This window comes from Mesoplodon mirus, assembly GCF_964341445.2.
Source record: "Mesoplodon mirus genome assembly, chromosome: 3".
Taxonomy (NCBI): domain Eukaryota; kingdom Metazoa; phylum Chordata; class Mammalia; order Artiodactyla; family Ziphiidae; genus Mesoplodon; species Mesoplodon mirus.
The window spans coordinates 122,317,658-122,336,863 of record NC_138978.1 but is presented as its reverse complement, the minus strand read 5'-3'; the positions used below and the strand labels follow the sequence as shown (position 1 = coordinate 122,336,863).

Here is a 19,206-nt window from a genome sequence, read left to right as displayed (position 1 = left end):
AATGGATATTACTCAGCCATAAAAAGAAATGAAATTGAGTTATTTTTAGTGGGGTGGATGGACCTAGAGTCTGTCATACAGAGTGAAGAAGTCAGAAAGAGAAAAACAAATACCATATGCTAACACATATATATGGAATCTAAAAAAAAAATGGTCATGAAGAACATAGGGGCAAGACGGGAAGAAAGACCCAGACCTACTAGAGAATGGACTTGAGGATACAAGTAGGGAGAAGGGTAAGCTGGGACAAAGTAAGAGAGTGGCATGGACATATATACACTAACAAATGTAGAATAGATAGCTAGTGGGAAGCAGCCGCATAGCACAGGGAGATCAGCTCAGTGCTTTGTGACCACCTAGAGGGGTGGGATAGTGAGAGGGAGACACAAAAGGGAGGAGATATGGAGATATATGTATATGTATAGCTGATTCACTTTGTTATAAAGCGGAAGCTAACACACCATTGTAAAGCAATTATACTCCAAAAAAGATGTTTTAAAAAAAGGCCATGCCATTCTTATTCCTAATCCTTGGATGTGATCTTTATTTTATTTTATTTTTTTTTCTGGAAGATTTAAGATTTGCTCTCTCCTTGGTATTTTGTGATTTTAAAATAATGTGCTTTTATATATGTTGCCCCCCCCCCATTCAGCAAGCTAGATGTTAGTTCTTTGATAACTTCCTTTTCTTTATTTTCTTGGTTCATACTTGCTTGGGCATCTATTATATATAACCACCTTGAGATGGTTAATATTTACCCAAGCATAAACCTCTACATTTCTTCTTTTCTCTCCCTTTTCTCTGTCTCATTGTCTTCCAGGTATACACTGAAAAGGAACTCCTCAAAGTTATCCTCTACCACTCTATTAAATTTAAATTTTTTCTGCTATCACATTTAAAAGACACATCTCTAAAATCTCTCCTGTTGATTTCTTTATTTTTTCACATTTGTTAGCATGATCTTTTTGTTTCATTGATACAATGCCTTCTATCTCTGATGACACTCTCTCTCTCTCTCTCTCTCTCTCTCTCTCTCTCTCTCTATATATATATATATATATATATATATATATATATATGTAGTTTTCTTCTTCCTCATCCTTTGTCTCTGTTTCTTTTAAGTTCCTTTCTCTGCATGTTTTGTTCTTTTTCACATTAGGGGTTTTTCTGAACGTGATTCATGTCTGTTTACTCATATTTAAGAGTAAAAAGAGCACACATACACAAACTTTAAAAGTTACCTTTTTTTGTAAAAATGCTTAAGATTTACTCTCAGCAAATTTCAAGTATACAATACAGTATTATTAGCTATAGTCACCATGCTGTACATTAGATCCTTAAATCTTACTTATTATTAAATATTTGTTGAATTTAAAAAAATAGATAGAAGAATTTTCTTCCAAGCATGCAGAAACAAGAGAATGATTGGCTCTCTGTGCATGTGTGTGTACATACATGTGTGAGAGTGCATACATGTATGTGTGTGTGTGTGTGTGTGTGTGTGTTTGGGTAATAAAAGCCAAACCTAAAGGTTGAAAAGAATATTATTCAGATGAATTGCCAAAGCCAGAGATTGATGTTAATCTGCACACTCGAGTCCCTTGGTTATTGTAATTTCCTCAAATGCTGAATCCCATTGAATTTCCAAGCCAGTCGTGACCACGGCATGAAGTAACTAGCTCACTCCTCAGAGGAGTCTAGAATTTGTCTTGCTGCCATAGAACCAGTAACACACATACTAACTGTGCTGACATTTCCTACTCCCTTCCTATCTCTCCTCTCTAGCTGAACTGTCTTGGTTTGCACAACTGAGTCTGCCTCTGTTTCCATGCCATACATTTCATCCTCCTGAGAGTGAAATTCTGTAAACCTTAACTAGGTTGGCAAAGTTAAGGTTTTTTAACATTCCTTTGCTTCATCTATTACAATATCAACTGCACAATATGAATTATGGAGCATTGCTCTGAACTGTGTTTATTGATAACAGTAATCTGTGTGTTGTATACTGGAGTCTCAACCGAGAACATTACTCCACATGAATTGATTATAAGAAAAGGGGCAGGAAAATGTTCTGAATTATGGCCATTCCTCCCATGTGTCCACTGCCCGCTGATCTCTGGAATGGGCTCTCCTGACCTCCCTAAATTTCCTCTTTACGCATTACCTTAACACCAGCTCCATGCATCCACATAACAGCAACCTAAAACCTGTGACAGAAAACAGTGAACACCCACGGGTGTTTCTGGACCTCACTCCAGATCCTCTTTGCTTTTTTCTGACTTACTCCTACTTTGGTGAAGTTATACAGATGGTTTCATATCCAGACTTCAACTATCCCTTCCATCACTCTAGTTTGTGTGAAAGTAATTGGCTTTCTTCTCTTTAGAAGACCTCGGATTATATATGAACATTAGCTGTTTTAGGACCTATTTGCAGTCATGTTCTCACTCTACTTGCAGATCAGCTGGTGAGTAACCACTATAAGCTCTGCTGGCTGTTGCCATTTATTTGACATCTCAGGGCATATGGTACCCCGAAAGGCATCCACTGTCCTTCACACAAGTAACATCATAGACCAAAATGTTTATCAGGCCCCTCTTATTCCAGAGGTTCAGTGTTCTTCCAGAATTTGCAAGGTTTCGAAGCTGTCATGATATAAGCCCACTAGCCACTTGTGTTTACCCATGACTAATGCAGAAAGCATGATGAGTAGGCATGAAGTTAATCAGTGAGGTTAAGTAGCTAGTCATAGTCAGGAGGGCCACTAACGCCACATTTTTTTCTATATATCTGAGGAAGGATTCACATATTTGTAATGACCTTCTACTTCCGTCAAGCTCCAGGTGTGTCAGTCATTAACTGGGTGAATGTTTTAGGTACTATTTAAACCAACAGCTATTTTATAGAAAACTCACCCTCTTTCAGGAGTTTCAGTCAAAAACAGTAGAGAGGGCCTCCCTGGTGGCGCAGTGGTTGAGAGTCCGCCTGCCGATGCAGGGGATACGGGTTCGTGCCCCGGTCTGGGAGGATCCCATATGCCGCGGAGCGGCTGGGCCCGTGAGCCATGGCCGCTGAGCCTGTGCGTCCGGAGCCTGTGCTCCGCAACGGGAGAGGCCACAACAGTGAGAGGCCCGCATACCGCAAAAAGAAAAGAAAAAAAAAAAAAAAACAGTAGAGATAGACGGTTCTTCCAAGATCTCCTCTTGCCACTGCTACTCTGAGAACAGGAAGTAAGGGATAAGTGGCCAGATGGCTAACCTTACTTCTTGTATATTTGAGAGTCATTCAAGGGAATATAGTTTTCTAATGACCCTCATGTAAGTCTGCTGGATAACAAAGTTCTAATGTTGGAACTCTTTTCATCTACTGAAATTTATAATAAAAAATTTTTGAGTGTAACTTTGCCGTAATTTTTCATTTTGATTAAGATATTTACAGGAAATAAACCGTTTATTTTCTCTGACTAATGAAACTGAAAGCTAAGAACATTGGTGGGAGGAGTCTCAATGCTGTTTCCTAACTTCTCTCTCTCCAGGAAAGCACCGTATGAGGTAGCCAGCGCTAAATCAAGTTTTTGTCTAGCCAGCGCCCTTTTTCCTTGTTGTCTTTCAAAATACTTCTTTTTCCTCTGCCCTTCAGGAGATTATAAAATTCTGCAGTTCAATCTCTGAGAGCTTTACCGATTTATCGTCCTACTTAAGCAAAATAAGCAGTGATTCTTGCATTTCTAAAGAAAACCTCAAGATCTAGACTACTGTGGAGGACATTTTCACTGAGGTAAGACTGGTAGGGATTTCTGTAGAGAGTTGTGGGTACCTGGTTGGTAGACTCAAGATGAGAAGGGAAGCTTTAGTCATGAAGAATTTTGGGGGAAAGGTTTTATATCAACTATATTCAGAAAAGTGAAAACAGCAGTAGCTTGATTCTAGTCCTTTACTGCCTAGGCAAATAATAGACATTTTATTCCACTACAACTGAAGCCTGAACAAAGGGAAATGAATTTTGACTATAGAAGATATTAAAATGTATTCCCCAGGCAACTATCGGCATGAGCTATATTTAGAGAAAAGGTTTGGTTTCCTTCCCTGGAAGATGCACAGGAAACTTTGTGGCTGTGGTGGGGGCCTGGGTGAAAGTCAAGATAGGGGCATGATAAAAGCATCATAGAATAATATTGAGTAAAAAAATACATCTGGATATAAAAATGTATTGTATGGCATTGTCCTAATTTTAGAAAACACACACACACAGAGGAGAGCAGACAAGTTCCAATTCCACAAGTACAGTTATACAAAACATGGCTTCTTTACCTCTCTTAAGACAGTTTACTTTTTCTTTTAGACTCCATTTTACACCAGCTGCCAGTGTTTTTATTTCAGTTTCTTTTAGGATTACTTTCTGCCTTCCTGAAAATTAATACTTTTTTATTCTCGTGGCAAGGCATAGGAGAGAGGCAGAGAGAGGCAATTACAAATAGATTTCTATTGTCTACTTTTAGAATTGTTTAAAGACTTTCTGTATGGCCTGATACTGTAATATTTTGTATGTGCTTGACTAGAATATAAGATTTTTAATATTCACTTCAGAATCTTATGTATGTTAGATAAATGCTGTTAATCACACTTATTATATTTACTTTTAATAGGCAAATACACGATTAAAACTGTTGTATTTCCCTAGGAGGTGGACGTTTTATCATTGTGTTGTGCTCTGATGATACTTTTTATGTTCAGATCTATATAAAACCACAGTAATATAGATAAACTGGTTTTCTTTTACTTACTCTTTGCATGATAAATATTTTTCTTTTATTTTTCCACCTTTAAGTGATCTTTTGTTAACAATACATTGGCAGATTTCTTAAATCCAAGTTGACCAATTTGTCACTTAAGCTTAACCGGTTAGACCCTTTATGCTGATAATTAACATATATTGTCTTGTATCTGCTTTCTTCATTTCAATTTATGATACTTCTATATTCTCCTTTTTTGATTTGTTTTTGTTTTTTACTTATACCCCTATCTGACTTACCATTTAAGACAACTACATTAGTCAACTGTCATATTCTTTGTCCTCCCTCTCTCCCTCTACCATGTTGATATACTTCCTGCTTCTCTTCTCTTCAGCCAGAGCTTTATTTATTTTTAAGGCATAGACACACCTAATCAAGTTAAATTTTCACTCTTACTTACCTTTCAGCTTACAGTTTTTCTTGACTTTATATATTAATTTTTACCGACTATTTCTTCCAATAGATGTTTCCATGTGGGTCTTTGTCTGCCAAAACTACCAATGCCTCGAATACAATAGTGTTTGAGGCCCTCATATTTAAGTATCATTTGGACTAGATTAAAAATTCTACTCTAAAAATTATTTTTCCCTCAAGATAGATGGGGAGTACCTCTTCTCTTACCCCTGGGACTAGATATGTTGTGAAATTCACAATCTGGAAACTTCAGAAAGGCTACTTAATGAATCTAATTTATTATCCGGGGAGAGGGAGCTAAGGTCTGCATTTTATGTTTTTTTATTCCAGTTTTATTGAGACATAATTGACATATGGCACTGTATGAATTTAAGGTGTGCAGCATAGTGATTTGATTTATATCCATCATGGAGCCATAAGCATAATAAGTTTAATGAACTTCCATCATCTTATATAGATACAAAATTAAAGAAGTACAAAAAATTTTCTTTTTCTTGTGAAGAGAACTCTTAGGATATGCTTTCATAATAACTTTCATATATAACATACAGCAGTGGTAATTATATTTATCATGTTATACATTACATCCCTAGTACCTATTTATCTTATAACTGAACGTTTTCACCTTTTTCCTGACTTCATCCAATTCCCTTTCTCCTCACAGGTTACCACAAATCTAATTTCTTTTCTATGAGTTTGTTTGTTTGTTTGTTTGTTTTTGCAGTATAACTGACCTACAACATTGTGGTAGTTCCTGTTATGCAACATAGTGATTCATTACTTCTTTCTTTTTTTTTTTTTTTTTACATCTTTATTGGAGTATAATTGCTTTACAATGGTGTGTTAGTTGCTGCTTTATAACAAAGTGAATCAGCTATACATATACATATATTCCCATATCTCCTCCCTCTTGTGTCTCCCTCCCACCCTCCCTATCCCACCCCTCTAGGTGGCCACAGAGCATTGAGCTGATCTCGCTGTGCTATGTGGCTGCTTCCCACTAGCTATCTGTTTTACATTTGGTAGTGTATATATGTCCATGCCACTCTCTCAGTTCTTCCCCCTTACCCTTCCCCCTCCCCGTGTCCTCAAGTCCATTCCCTACATCTGCGTCTTTATTCTTGTCCTGCCCCTAGGTTCATCAGAACCATTTTTTTTTGATTCCATATATATATGTTAGCATACAGTATTTATTTTTCTCTTTCTGACTTACTTCACTCTGTATGACAGTCTCTAGGTCCATCCACATCATAACAAATAACTCAATTTTGTTTCTTTTTATGACTGAGTAATATTCCATTGTATATATGTACCACATCTTTATTCATTCATTTCTCGATGGACACTTAGGTTGCTTCCATGTCCTGGCTATTGTAAATAGAACTGCAATGAACATTGTGGTACATGACTCTTTTTGAATTATGGTTTGTTCAGGGTATATGCCTAGTAGTGGGATTGCTGGGTCATATGGTAGTTCTATTTTTAGTTTTTTAAGGAACCTCCACACTGGGCTCCATAGTGGCTGTATCAACTTACATTCCCACCGACAGTGCAAGAGGGTTCCCTTTTCTCCACACCCTCTCCAGCATTTATTATTTGTAGATTTTTTTAACATCTTTATAGGAGTATAATTGCTTTACAATTGTGTGTTAGTTTCTGCTTTATAACAAAGTGAATCAGTTATACATATACATATGTCCCCATATCTCTTCCCTCTTGTGTCTCCCTGCCTCTCACCCTCCCTATCCCACCCCTCTAGGTGGTCACAAACCACCGAGCTGATCTTCCTGTGCTCTGCAGCTTCTTCCCACTAGCTATCTATTTTATGTTTGGTAGTGTATATATGTCCATGTCACTCTCTCACTTTGTCACAGCTTACCCTTCCCCCTCCTCATATCCTCAAGTCCATTCTCTAGTAGGTCTGTGTCTTTATTCCCATCTTACCCCTAGGTTCTTCATGACTTTTTTTTTTTTTGTAGATTTTTGATGATGGCCATTCATTTCCCTAATGATTAATTATGTTGAGCATTCTTTCATGTGTCTTTTGCAATCTGTATATCTTCTTTGGAGAAAAGTCTATTTAGGCCTTCTGCCCAGTTTTGGATTAGGTTGTTTGTTTTTTGATATTGAGCTGCATGTGCTGCTTGTAACTTTTTGAGATTAATCCTTTGTCAGATCCTTCATTTGCAAATATTTTCTCCCATTCTGAGGGTTGTCTTTTGGTCTTGTTTATGATTTCCTTTGTTGTGCAAAAGCTTTTAAGTTTCATTAGGTCCCACTTGTTTATTTTTGTTTTTATATCCATTTCTCTAGGAGATGGGTCCAAAAGATCTTGTTGTGATCTATGTCATAGAGTGTTCTGCCTATGTTTTCCTCTAAGAGTTTGACAGTGTCTGACCTTACATTTAGGTCTTTAATCCATTTTGAGTTGATTTTTGTGTATGGTGTTAAGTAGTGTTCTAATTTCATTCTTTTACATGTAGCTGTCCAGTTTCCCACCACTACTTATTGAGGAAGCTCTCTTTTCTCCATTGTATATTCTTGCACCTTTTTCAAAAATAAGGTGACCATATGTGCATGGTTTTATCTCTGGACTTTCTATCCAGTTCCATTTACCTATATTTCTGTTTTTGTGCTAGTACCATATTGTCTTGATTACTGTAGCTTTGTAGTATAGTCTGAAGTCAGGGAGCCTGATTCCTCCAGCTCTGTTTTTCTTTCTCAATATTGCTTTGGCTATTCAAGGTCTTTTGTGTTTCCATAGAAATTGTGAAATTTCTTGTTCTAGTTCTGTGAAAAATGCCATTGTTAGTTTGATAGGGATTGCATTGAATCTGTAGATTGCTTTGGGTAGCATAGTCATTTTCACAATGTTGATTCTTCCAATCCAAGAGTGTGGTATATCTCTCCATCTGTTTGTATCATCTTTAATTTCTTTCATCAGTTTCTTATAGTTTTCTGCATACAGGTCTTTTGTCTCCCTAGGTAGGTTTATTCCTAGGTATTTTATTATTTTTGTTGCAGTGGTAAATGGGACTGTTTCCTTAATTTCTCTTTCAGATTTTTCATCATTAGTGTATAGGAATGAAAGAGATTTCTGTGCATGAATTTTGTATCCTGCTACTTTACCAAATTCATTGATTAGCTCTAGTAGTTTTCTGGTAGCATCTTTTTTTTTTTTTTTTTTTTTTTTTTTTTGTGGTACGCGGGCCTCTCACTGTTGTGGCCTCTCCCGCTGCAGAGCACAGGCTCCGGATGCACAGGCTCAGCGGCCATGGATCACGGGCCCAACCGCTCCGCGGCATGTGGGATCCTCCCGAACCGGGGCACGAACCCGTGTCCCCTGCACCGGCATGCAGACTCTCAACCACTGCGCCACCAGGGAAGCCCTGGTAGCATCTTTAGGATTCTCTATGTATAGTGTCATGTCATCTGCAATCAGTGACAGCTTTACTTCTTCTTTTCCGATTTGGATTCCTTTTCTTTCTTTTTCTTCTCTGATTGCTGTGGCTAATACTTTGAGAACTATGTTGAATAATACTGGTGAAAGTGGGCAATCTTGTCTTGTTCCTGATCTTAGTGGAAATGTTTTCAGTTTTTCACCATTGAGAATGATGTTGGCTGTGAGTTTGTCATATATGGCCTTTATTATGTTGAGGTAAGTTCCCTCTGTGCCTACTTTCTGGAGGGTTTTTATCATAAATGGGTGTTGAATTTTGTTGAAAGCTTTTTCTGCATCTACTGAGATGATCATATGGTTTGTATTCTTCAGTTTGTTAATATGGTGTATCACGTTGATTGATTTGCATATATTGAAGAATCCTTGCATTCATTGAAGAATCCTTGCATTCCTGAGATAAACCCCACTTGATCATGGTGTATGATCCTTTTAATGTGCTGTTGGATTTTGTTTGCTAGTATTTTGTTGAGGATTTTTGCATCTATGTTCATCAGTGTTATTGGCCTGTAGTTTTCTTTCTTTGTGACATCTTTGTCTGGTTCTGGTATCTGGGTGATGGTGGTCTCATAGAATGAGTTTCGGAGTGTTCCTCCCTTTGTTATATTTTGGAAGAGTTTGTGAAAGATAGGTGTTAGTTTTTCTGTAAGTGTTTGATAGAATTTGCCTGTGAAACCATATGGTCCTGGGCATTTGTTTGTCAGAATATTCTGTTCTGTTGATCTATATATCTGTTTTTGTTCCATTACTATACTGTTTTAATTACTGTAGCTTTGTAGTATAGTTTGAAATCAGGGAGCATGGTACTTCCAGCTTTGTTCTTCTTTCTCAAAATTGTTCTGGCTGTTTGAGGTCTTGTTTCCATACAAATTTTAGATTTTTTTGTTCTAGGTCTGTGAAAAATGCCATTAGTAATTTGAGAGGGCTTGCATTGTATCTGTAGAGTGCTTTGGGTAGTTTAGTCATTTTAATAATATTAATTCATTCAATCCATGAACATTATATCTTTCCATTTTTTTGTGTTGTCTTCAATTTCTTTCATCTGTGTCTTATAGTTTTCTAAATACAGGTCTTCGACCTCCTTAGTCAGATTTATTCCTAAGCATTTTGTTCTTTTTGATGTGATTTTAAATGGGATTGTTTTCTTAATTTCTGTTTTTGATAGTTCATTGTTAGTGTATAGAAATGCAACAGATTTCTATATATTAACTTCATATCCTGCAACTTAAGTGAATTCATTGATGAGTTTTAGTAGGTTTTTTGTGGTGTCTTTAGGATTTTCTATGTATAGTATCATTTAATCTGCAAACAGTAACAGTTTTTTTTTCCTTTATAATTTGGACTCCTTTTATTTTTCTTTGTTTCTAGTTTGATTGCTGTTACTAGGACTTCTAATACTATGTTAAATAAAAGTGGTGAGAGTGGGCATCCTTGTCTTTTTCATATATATATGATTGACCTTGCTGACCTCTTAAGTTTAAACACATTTTAACAACACTGCATTTCCTCCCCCCTTTCCATGTGTATAATTTTGACATCATATTCACATCTTTTTGTTTTGTGTATCCCTTAACACCTTATTGTAGATATAGATGATTTTACAACTTTTGTCTTTTAACCTTCCTACTAGCTTTATACATGTCTAATATATTACCTTTACTGTATATTTGCCTTTACCAATGAGATTTTTTCCTTTTATGTTTCATGCTTCTTTTCTTTTTACTTGGAAAAGTCCCTTTAACATTTATTTTAAAGTCAGTTTGCTGGTGCTGAACTCTTTTAGTTTTTGCTTGTCTGTAAAACTTTTAATCTCTCCATAAAATCTGAACAAAAGACTTGCTGGCAAGAGTATTCTTGGTTGTAGATTATTCTTTTTCATCACCTTAAACATAGCATGCCACTCCCTTCTGGTCTGCAGAGTTTCTGCCGAAAAGTCAGCTGATAGCCTTATGGGAGTTCCCTTGTATGAAACTTGTTGCTTTTCCCTTACTGATTTTAATATTTTCTCCTTATCTTTAATTTTTGCCATCTTAATTACAGTGTGTCTTGGTGAGGTCCTCTTTGGGTTGATCCTGTTTGGGACTCTCTGTGTTTCCTGGCTGTTTCCTTACCCAGGTTAAGGAAGTTTTCAGCTATTATGTCTTCAAATATGTTCTCTGCCCCTTTTTCTCTCTCTTCTCCTTCTGGGACCCTCCTATGATATGATGAATGATAACATGTTTGATGTTGTCCCAGAGTTCTCTTAAACTGTCCTCATTTCTTTCTTTCTTTCTTTTTTTTTTTGTTCAGCTTCAGTGATTTCCATTATTCTGTCTTCCAGCTAGCTGATCTGTTCTATTGTATCATTAGCTCTACTGTTGATTCCTTCTGGTATATTTTTCATTTCAGTTATTTTATTCTTTATCTCTGTTTGATTCTTCTTTATATTTTCTAATTTTTTTGTTAAAAACTTCTAACTTTTTACTCTGTTCATCCAATCTTCTCCCGAGTTCTTTGAGCATCTTTATGGTCACCTCTGTGAACTATTTATTGAGTAGGTTGCCTATGTCCACTTCACTTAGTTGTTCTTCTGAGGTTTTATCTTGTTCCTTCATTTGGAACATATTCCTCTATAGCTTCATTTTGCCTAATTTCTTGTTTTATTTCTGTGTATTTGGTACATTGGTTATGTTTCCTGACCTTGGAGAAGTAGTCTTTTGTAGAAGATGTCCTATTTGTCCCAGCAGTGCACTCCCTTCTGGTCACCAGAGCTATATGCTCTAGGGCTGCAGTCCCCAACTTTTTGGCACCAGAGACCAGTTTCATGGAAGACAATTTTTCCACAGACCGGGGTGGGGGGAATGGTTTTGGGATGATTCAAGCACATTGCATTTATTATGCTCTTTATTTCTATTATTATTGCAATGTGATATATAATGAAATAATTATACAACTCACCATAATGCAGAATCAGTGGGAGCCCTGAGCAGTTTTCCTGCAACTAGATGGTCCCATCTGGGAATGATGGGAGACAGTGACAGCTGAAGTGTGTTGCTCATGTCCAGTCTACTCTGTAATCTCGTTTTGGTTGCTGACACTGCAGAAAACCCTGCTTCACAAAGATAGGATGTTGAAAATGGAAGCAGGCTTTTCAGTGCTTTTGTGGCAATTTAAGGATATTCCACCTTGACTTTAATCCAGAATGCATGGAGATTTGAAGTTGTCTCAAACATACTGTTAAGGCCACTGTCATTTGCAGTCTCAAGCAGTTGATCCTCTTCTAGCATGGACAAAGTCAATTCACCTGGCTTATTCACAAATGAGTTGTAGATCCATTCCTTCCCTTCCCTTTTGTGGTTAGGAAGTAATGCTCAAACTCTCTTGAAAGCTGAGATAGGTGATCATGCACCAACTGGGATAAAGAAGGCCCTGGCTCAGTCTCTCAAAATCTCTGCTAATGTTTGAAACATATCAAAAATCCCAATATTCACTCGTCAACCCCCTAATTCCAGTTTGGCTTTAAATGAAGTCACTTTATCTGCTGACTTGAACACAGTTGTAGTTTTCCCCTGAAGTGACAGATCGAGTTTGTCAAGCAGGTTGAATACATCACACAAGTAAGCAAGTTTTGAGACCCATTTTGTGTCACTGAAATGTGCTGCCAACGGTGACTGTTTTTCTAAAAGAAGTCTCTGAGGCAGCTCTCATAACTCAAAAACTCTCGCCAGTGATCTACCTTTAGAAAGCCATCTCACTTCTGTGTTTAAGAGGAGATGTGTGTGCTCTGTGTCCATCTCCTCACAGAGCTACATGAACAAATGTGAGTTAAGGGCATGTACTTTAATGTGGCTGATAATTTTAATCACATACTGCAAAACGTTGTTAAGTTCAGGTGACATTTTTCGGCTAGCCAGCATTTCTCTATGGATGACACAGTGTGTAGACTCACATTCAGAAGCGACCTATTTGACCTGAGTAGTGAAACCAGAAAGCCGTCCAGTAGTGGCAGCCTCTCTGTGCATATACCAACACAAAATGACCAGTTCAGTTTTCCTGATATGTAATCATTCAAAGACTTAAATAGTTCTGCAGCTGTGGTGTTGGTTGGCAACAAAAGTGCACATAACATATCTTCATGCACATCCTCCTGAAAAATATATCACACAAAAACAAGCATTGTTGCCTTGTTGTCAACATTGGTAGACTCATCAAACTGGATTGTGTACCACGGTGGCTCATTAATCCTCTCTAACAATTATGACTCAATATCCTCTGCTATTTCATCAATTCGTCTAGTTATGGTGCTAGCCGAAAGAGGAACACGTGCCATATTTGAACTGCAGCTTCTCCTAAAATTTCATAACAAATGTCCTTAGCAGCAGGAAGGATCAACTGTTCACCAATAGTAAAGGGCTTCTTAGCTTTAGCAATGCAATTGGCCACTAAGAATGATGCTGTCAGTGCAGACACATGTGATGAAGTGGTGGCCTTCGATAATTGCTTCTGTTCTTCGTGTTCACATTTATTTGTTTTGAAAAAATCCAAAGGCTTTTCTTTTCATGCAGGGTGCTTGGTCTCCATGTGGTGAAACAGTTTTGAAGGTTTCATGGATTCGTTGGATAGCTGGTCACCGCATATCATGCAAAGTGGGCTTGGAGAATGTGAATCACCTGTTGCAATGAACCCATAATTTAAGTAGGACTCTTGGTATTTTCTTTTAAATGCAGCTTTCTTTTTGTTGGCAGTCTTAAGAGTCTTCTGCTATCTCATCATTGGGTCTTTCCCCATTTTCAAAGAAGCTCTCCAGTGACTTTTGTTTTTTACTCATTTTGGCTAGGGTTAGCTTGCGGGCTTGCCAAAACTGTGACTGAGACAAGTGTGCAGTTCGGGAAAGAGGCATGGACAGAAGTAGTAAATAAAATAACGGACCAGCCATGTGCAGACTAAAATAAGTGTCGGATTCTGACTTAAGCTCTGCCACCAGATACAGCTGTACAACTGAAGTACATCAACTCACTTGCCACCATAAAGCCTACCACCAGATGCAGCTTAATTGTCACTTGCCACTCACTGATAGGGTTTTGATATGAGTCTGCAAGCAATTGATTTATTATGGTCTCTGTGCAGTCAAACCTCTCTGCTAATGATAATCTATATTTGCAGCTACTCCCCAGTGCTAGCAACACTGCCTCAGCTCTACCTCAGGTCATCAGGCATTAGATTCTCATAAGGAGTGCACAACCTAGATCCTTCGCATGTGCAGTCACAGTAGGGTTTGCGCTCCTATGAGACTCTAATGCCATCGCTAATCTGACAGGAGGTGGAGCTCAGGCAGTAATGTGAGCAATGGGAAGCAGTTGTAAATACAGATGAAGCTTTGCTTGCTTGCCTGCTGCTTATCTCCTGCTGTTCAGCCCTGTTCCTAATAGGCCATGGACTGGTACCAGTCTGTAGCCCAGGGTTTGGGGGCCCCTGCTCTAGGGGTTCCCCCTATGAGAGCTATGCAAGTCCTTCTTTTGTGGTCGGCTGACTATCGTGGATAGTCTGGTAGGTGTGACTTGCCCCAGTTGGTTGCCAGCCCCTGCCTTGTGCCAAGGACAATGGTTGGTGAGGCTGGGTCACAAGGTTACTGGCTGTGCAACCTTGGGGGTCCCAGGGACAGTGCTGGCCCATTGGTAGGCAGGCCAGCAGGCTACAGGTTCTGGCGTGTCCCAAAACTGGTGCTGATCACTGGTGAGTGGGGTTTGGTCATGGGGCAGCTAGCTGAGGGGTCCAGTGTGTCTCGGAACTGGTGTTGGCCTGTTGGTGGTTGGTTCAGGGGCCCAGTGGCCCCAGGGCTGGAGTCAGCCTGCTAAAGGACAGGACCAGGGACCAGGGCTTACTGGGACTAGTGCTGGCTCACTGGTAGGTGAAGCCAGGTCCCAGGGCCTCTGGCTACAGGACCCTGGAAGTCCTGAAGCTGGTATAAACCTGTTGGTCGTTGGAGCCAAAGCCTAGGGCCACTGGCTAAGGGGTCCAAGTTGTCCCAGAATTGGTTTTGACCTACTGGCAGGCAAGGCAATGGCCCAGGAGATTCTGGGGTTGTTTCAGGCCTGCTGGTGGATTGGCTTGTTTCTGATAAGGCAGGCTGTAGCACTGTGGTGGTCCTGGGCTGGTGTGGGCTCATCACTCTATAGGCCTGATCTAACTGAGGATGCTCATGATCTCTCAAGAAGGAATAATTCACAACCCTGGGAATTTGAAAATTCCAATTATAAAAAAGGTACACAAACACATGTTACCTAACTAAAAGAATTCATGACTTGAAACAGAAAACTGGAATGCATACCATACATTGAGTGCCATCAAGGAGGTGCACAGGGTGCTAAAGAGGCCCAGAAGAGTGACACTCACTCCCAAATCAGGCCCCTGGTAACTTTCAGAAGACAAAGCCTCAGTTGAGTCTTGAATTCTCTAAGGAGGTATTCAGAGGAATAGAGATGGGAATGGCCTTCTAGACCATGGGAAGGGAATTAACAAAGTCATGAAATATGAAAAGGTAAGGTGTGGTGTATATTTCTAGAGCAAGAAACATAAAAATTACAGAGGTAAAAAAAGAGGCAGATTATTCAAGGCATTTTAAGCCAGGCTATGGAACAAGAACTTTTTCAAAGAGAAAATGGGGAACTGTTGAAGGATGTCAAATGGGATAGAACCGTGGCTTTATAGAGAAATATCTGGTTCTATGAAAAGAACTGATTAGAGAAATTAAGCCTGGAAGGAGAAAAATCAAGCAGCCATTGAAATAATTCCAGCTGTGATCCTGTCTAAGAGAGAAAGGAGAAGTCCAACAAAGGGACACTGATATGGGCACATAGGACACAGAGAACATGGTCCACACCCCAGGGAGAGATGATGTTAATGAGAACTGACTAGGGAAGTGCCAAGTGGATGGACTAGGGTTGGTAACCAGCGTGGAACTGTAGTGCTATGGCAGAAGGATATTTGTATAAGGTGAGAGGTTGCAGCCCATTTTGTTCATAGGCCACTTCAGACATGGTGGAAAGAGTCATGAACCAGCAAGGCAGACATTCAAGAAGTAGGCTGCAGCTCCAATAAAGGATGGGAGGAGGAATCAGGGACTTTGACACTGCATAGTCCATACTTGACACACTGCAACCATTGCTTATTTCTGGACCTCCTTCCACCGTACCCACCCTTAAACCAACTCAAGGTCATCATTAAAATGGGAGAATTTCTTAGAAGTTTCTCATGCAGCAGTTTTCAACCCATTTTCCACAGTAACACGTCTGGTAATAGTCTCTTTTTGTCACACACACCCATGGATGATACTTTGACATATGCCATTGACTCACATAGACATAACCAGTCTTTTAAATTGTCTGTATAAAGGTGTAACACTGTATGTTATTTTTCTCTTGCAGGCACATCCCTAACTTGAGAGATGGGGAATGAATTCAAGAGAATTGTTCTGCTGAAAGGATTTCAGCACATCAGTGATTATCAGTTTCGTGTGATTAAGTGTCTACTGGCCAAGGATTTAAGACTGACTAGTAAAATGCAAGATGAATATGACAGAGTTAAGATTGCTGACTTGATGGAAATAAAGTTCCGTGGGCCTGCCTGTGTTGACAAATTAATAGAATTGGTCAAAGATATAGAAGAAATTAAAGACCTTGCTAAAACTCTTAAAAATGAGAAGTTAAAAGGTACTTGGAAGAACCTCTTTCACACTCTCTCTGTACTAACCTCAACCTTAAATAGAACCCTGATTTGGTCAAAGTTTAGACCTCTCTTTCCCAAATTAGGACTCAGTAGCCATGACAATGGTAGTACTTTAGATGCCAAAAAATTGACAACTTAGAGGATGCCTTTCCTACAAAGAGATCTGGTATGTTTTAGAGGGTGTATTTTGGGGGTGTGGGCAAAGAAAATATTAGAAGGAGCTGATGAGAAAGGCTGAGGCTTCCATACATTAGAAAGGTTAGACAATGATGAAACAAAACTAGAACATGTAGGTTCTTGAAATATTTAAATCAGTTAATATGCATGCTCTATTATCATATTTACTCCATCATTTTTATACTTTCTAGAAACAACTCTGAGGCAGTACTTAAATAAAAACCTACCTCTGAGAGATGTGAAGAACTTGCCTCTTATAAAACCACTGGATTAGGAAAACATATTTTAAAAAGTCAAAGTCCAGTATCACCACTTTGTCCCATCACAAATTAGATTATATTCATTTTCTGTGTTTTCAGTAATTTAAATAGATCTTCTGTAGAAATTGACCCACCACTAGCATCATGAAAACTTTAGATTCTTAAAAGGAAAATATAGAATCAGTGGATTGTAAAAGGGTTCGACTGAGCTAGATAGGAGTCCAGAGGACAGAAAGAATATGCTTGTGGTACAGGGGACAAGAAAGGAAACCACAGAGGAAGTCTGAGCCAGTACCTATACCTATGCTGCTACTGCTGGCCACCTATGGCCAAGCTAGGCTAACGCAGTAGAGGCAGATACAAGCTTACTCAGATCCACAAGCAGGAAGTGACAGGAAATAGTATTGAAGGTGCTTCAGGTATCTTAGACCAGCTCCTCTGGATTTATCATGTTCTCTTTTACCACATCAGTTATTAGGAGAAACAGAGCAAAAGAAGCAACTCCAGTGAAAAAAAGCAAGCTGAATAAACCCAGTCCTGACCAGTCTACATCCACCACTAATAAAGCTTTGGGACCTGAATCAATCAAGGATACACCTGTGAAGGTAGGATGGCTAGGCTCACAAAAGGAGATTTTACTGTGGCTTTTCTACTTGTTACCTTCTTATGAACACTTAGCTCTTTATTCATTTCTCAACATGCAAATAAATGAATCAGAGAAAAGGGGATCCAGGGCCAGAGTGAAAATTAATTTTAGAGCCAGTGAATTAATAGGTACTGATCACCCATTATGTTTCTGAACTACTGTACATTTTAAATTGTGTAATATAATTCCCTATGGTGGAAATATGAAATCATTACCCCTCTTTTAGATGTATATTAAAATAGCAATCAGATTAGGAAAACAGCTTGCCACAGCCTACTCAAAGAGATTAAATTCAAACTTAGATTTTCTAAATCCAAGTCCAGTGCTCCTCTTATCAACACAGAAGTGAATACAGGAATGACATGTATAAAATTTTCCTTGCTATTCGTATGAAGCCAACATACATGTGCACTGCTTACCTTCTGGCCATCTCTGCAGACAATGGACTATATGTAGTTCCCTGGAGTTCCCAAGGACATAAATTTTAGTATAATTAGAATCTAGTAATAAAAATTTGATTTGCTCAGTGGTAAAAATGTGTTTCTTTTATTATTGAAAAGTATTAACCAGAGGAAAAAACCCTACTTTCAGGAAAAGAAAACCACAAAAACTAATGAATCTAAGAGGATGAATCTAAATAAGGAGCAGAGTAAGCTTCCAGGATTGATAGTAACCAGCACACAGGCAACTGAGAGCCTTCTCCAGACTCCTCAAATGCTTCCACCAAACCCATCCAGCAGTTCCTCAACCAAGGTACCATTTTCCTGTTCCTAATATGTTCACCACCCTACATCATATTATAAGGATCCTCATGACCTTGAAAGAGTTTCTCAGTAATCCCTTATGATATAAAATTTCCTTAAATAATAAAAGCACCCATTAATTTATCAAATGCAGATATTGAGACCTCAATGTATTCTAAGTCTTGTGGCTTTTGGCAAGGTATGAATTTATGAAATAATTCCTGACCTCAAGAATGTAACTGTCTTATGTTTGGTCCTGAAATAGGGAATGGGAGTGGCCAGACAATTAGACATGACTATAAGTGTATGTTTCTCCCCTACATTTCAGTCTCCTTTCACCCCTTTCCTCTTAACCATGGGTCTAAACTAGTTCTCAGCATTATATGCTCTTTCCCATGTCAGGTGTTTGCACATAGGCTTTTTCCTTGATTGGGAATCCATTATCCCTTCTTGGAAGTCTCTTCTCTGGCTCAAATGCATTCAACCTTCAGGTAGCAACCCGAATTCCTTCCCCAGGGAAGTCTTCACTGAAACAACCCCTTTCAAGAAAGGATCAGATACTCTTATTGTTTGCCTTCACAGGATGCTTTACTATTCTTTTATAGTACATATCACAGTTGTGATAACTCTACATTTTTCTTTTCTTCTAGACAAGGGGCTCAGATTATTGGTAACCTGTCCCAGAGGAAGACAAGACAGGGGTGGGAAAGTGATTTCACACCTGTAGACATTGACTCCTATTCCAATCTGCTTTTTGTTTTGCCCTGTGGTTATATGCAACCCAGGACTATGGAGCCTGTATTTGAGATGAATGGGCACTAAAAGATGGTCCCAAGACAACATGAAGGGTAGGCAAGAGCAGGATTTAAACCACTATTCTCTAACATAGATTCTCACCTAAGACCCAAGCTGCCCTCTGACTCAGGCTGCATCCCCCCCCCACCCCCACCACCCCCACACATGACTCTTGAAGACAGACCTCCCATATAAAGGGACTCTCTATTTTGGGTGCT

General features: G+C 38.8%; 1 protein-coding gene across 1 annotated transcript in view; it reads left to right on the top strand.

Moving 5' to 3' along the window:
* The first annotated feature begins 3,534 nt into the window (after nucleotides 1-3,534).
* Nucleotides 3,535-19,206, top strand: part of LOC309799843 (interferon-activable protein 203-like) — a 41,556-nt gene continuing 25,884 nt past the window's right edge. Inside the window, exons 1-5 of the mRNA XM_082613445.1 lie at nucleotides 3,535-3,551; nucleotides 3,640-3,777; nucleotides 16,067-16,351; nucleotides 17,276-17,409; nucleotides 18,042-18,203. Of these exons, the coding sequence (XP_082469571.1) occupies nucleotides 16,087-16,351; nucleotides 17,276-17,409; nucleotides 18,042-18,203 (561 nt within the window). The 5' untranslated portion in view covers nucleotides 3,535-3,551; nucleotides 3,640-3,777; nucleotides 16,067-16,086. The remainder of the gene's footprint in view (nucleotides 3,552-3,639; nucleotides 3,778-16,066; nucleotides 16,352-17,275; nucleotides 17,410-18,041; nucleotides 18,204-19,206) is intronic.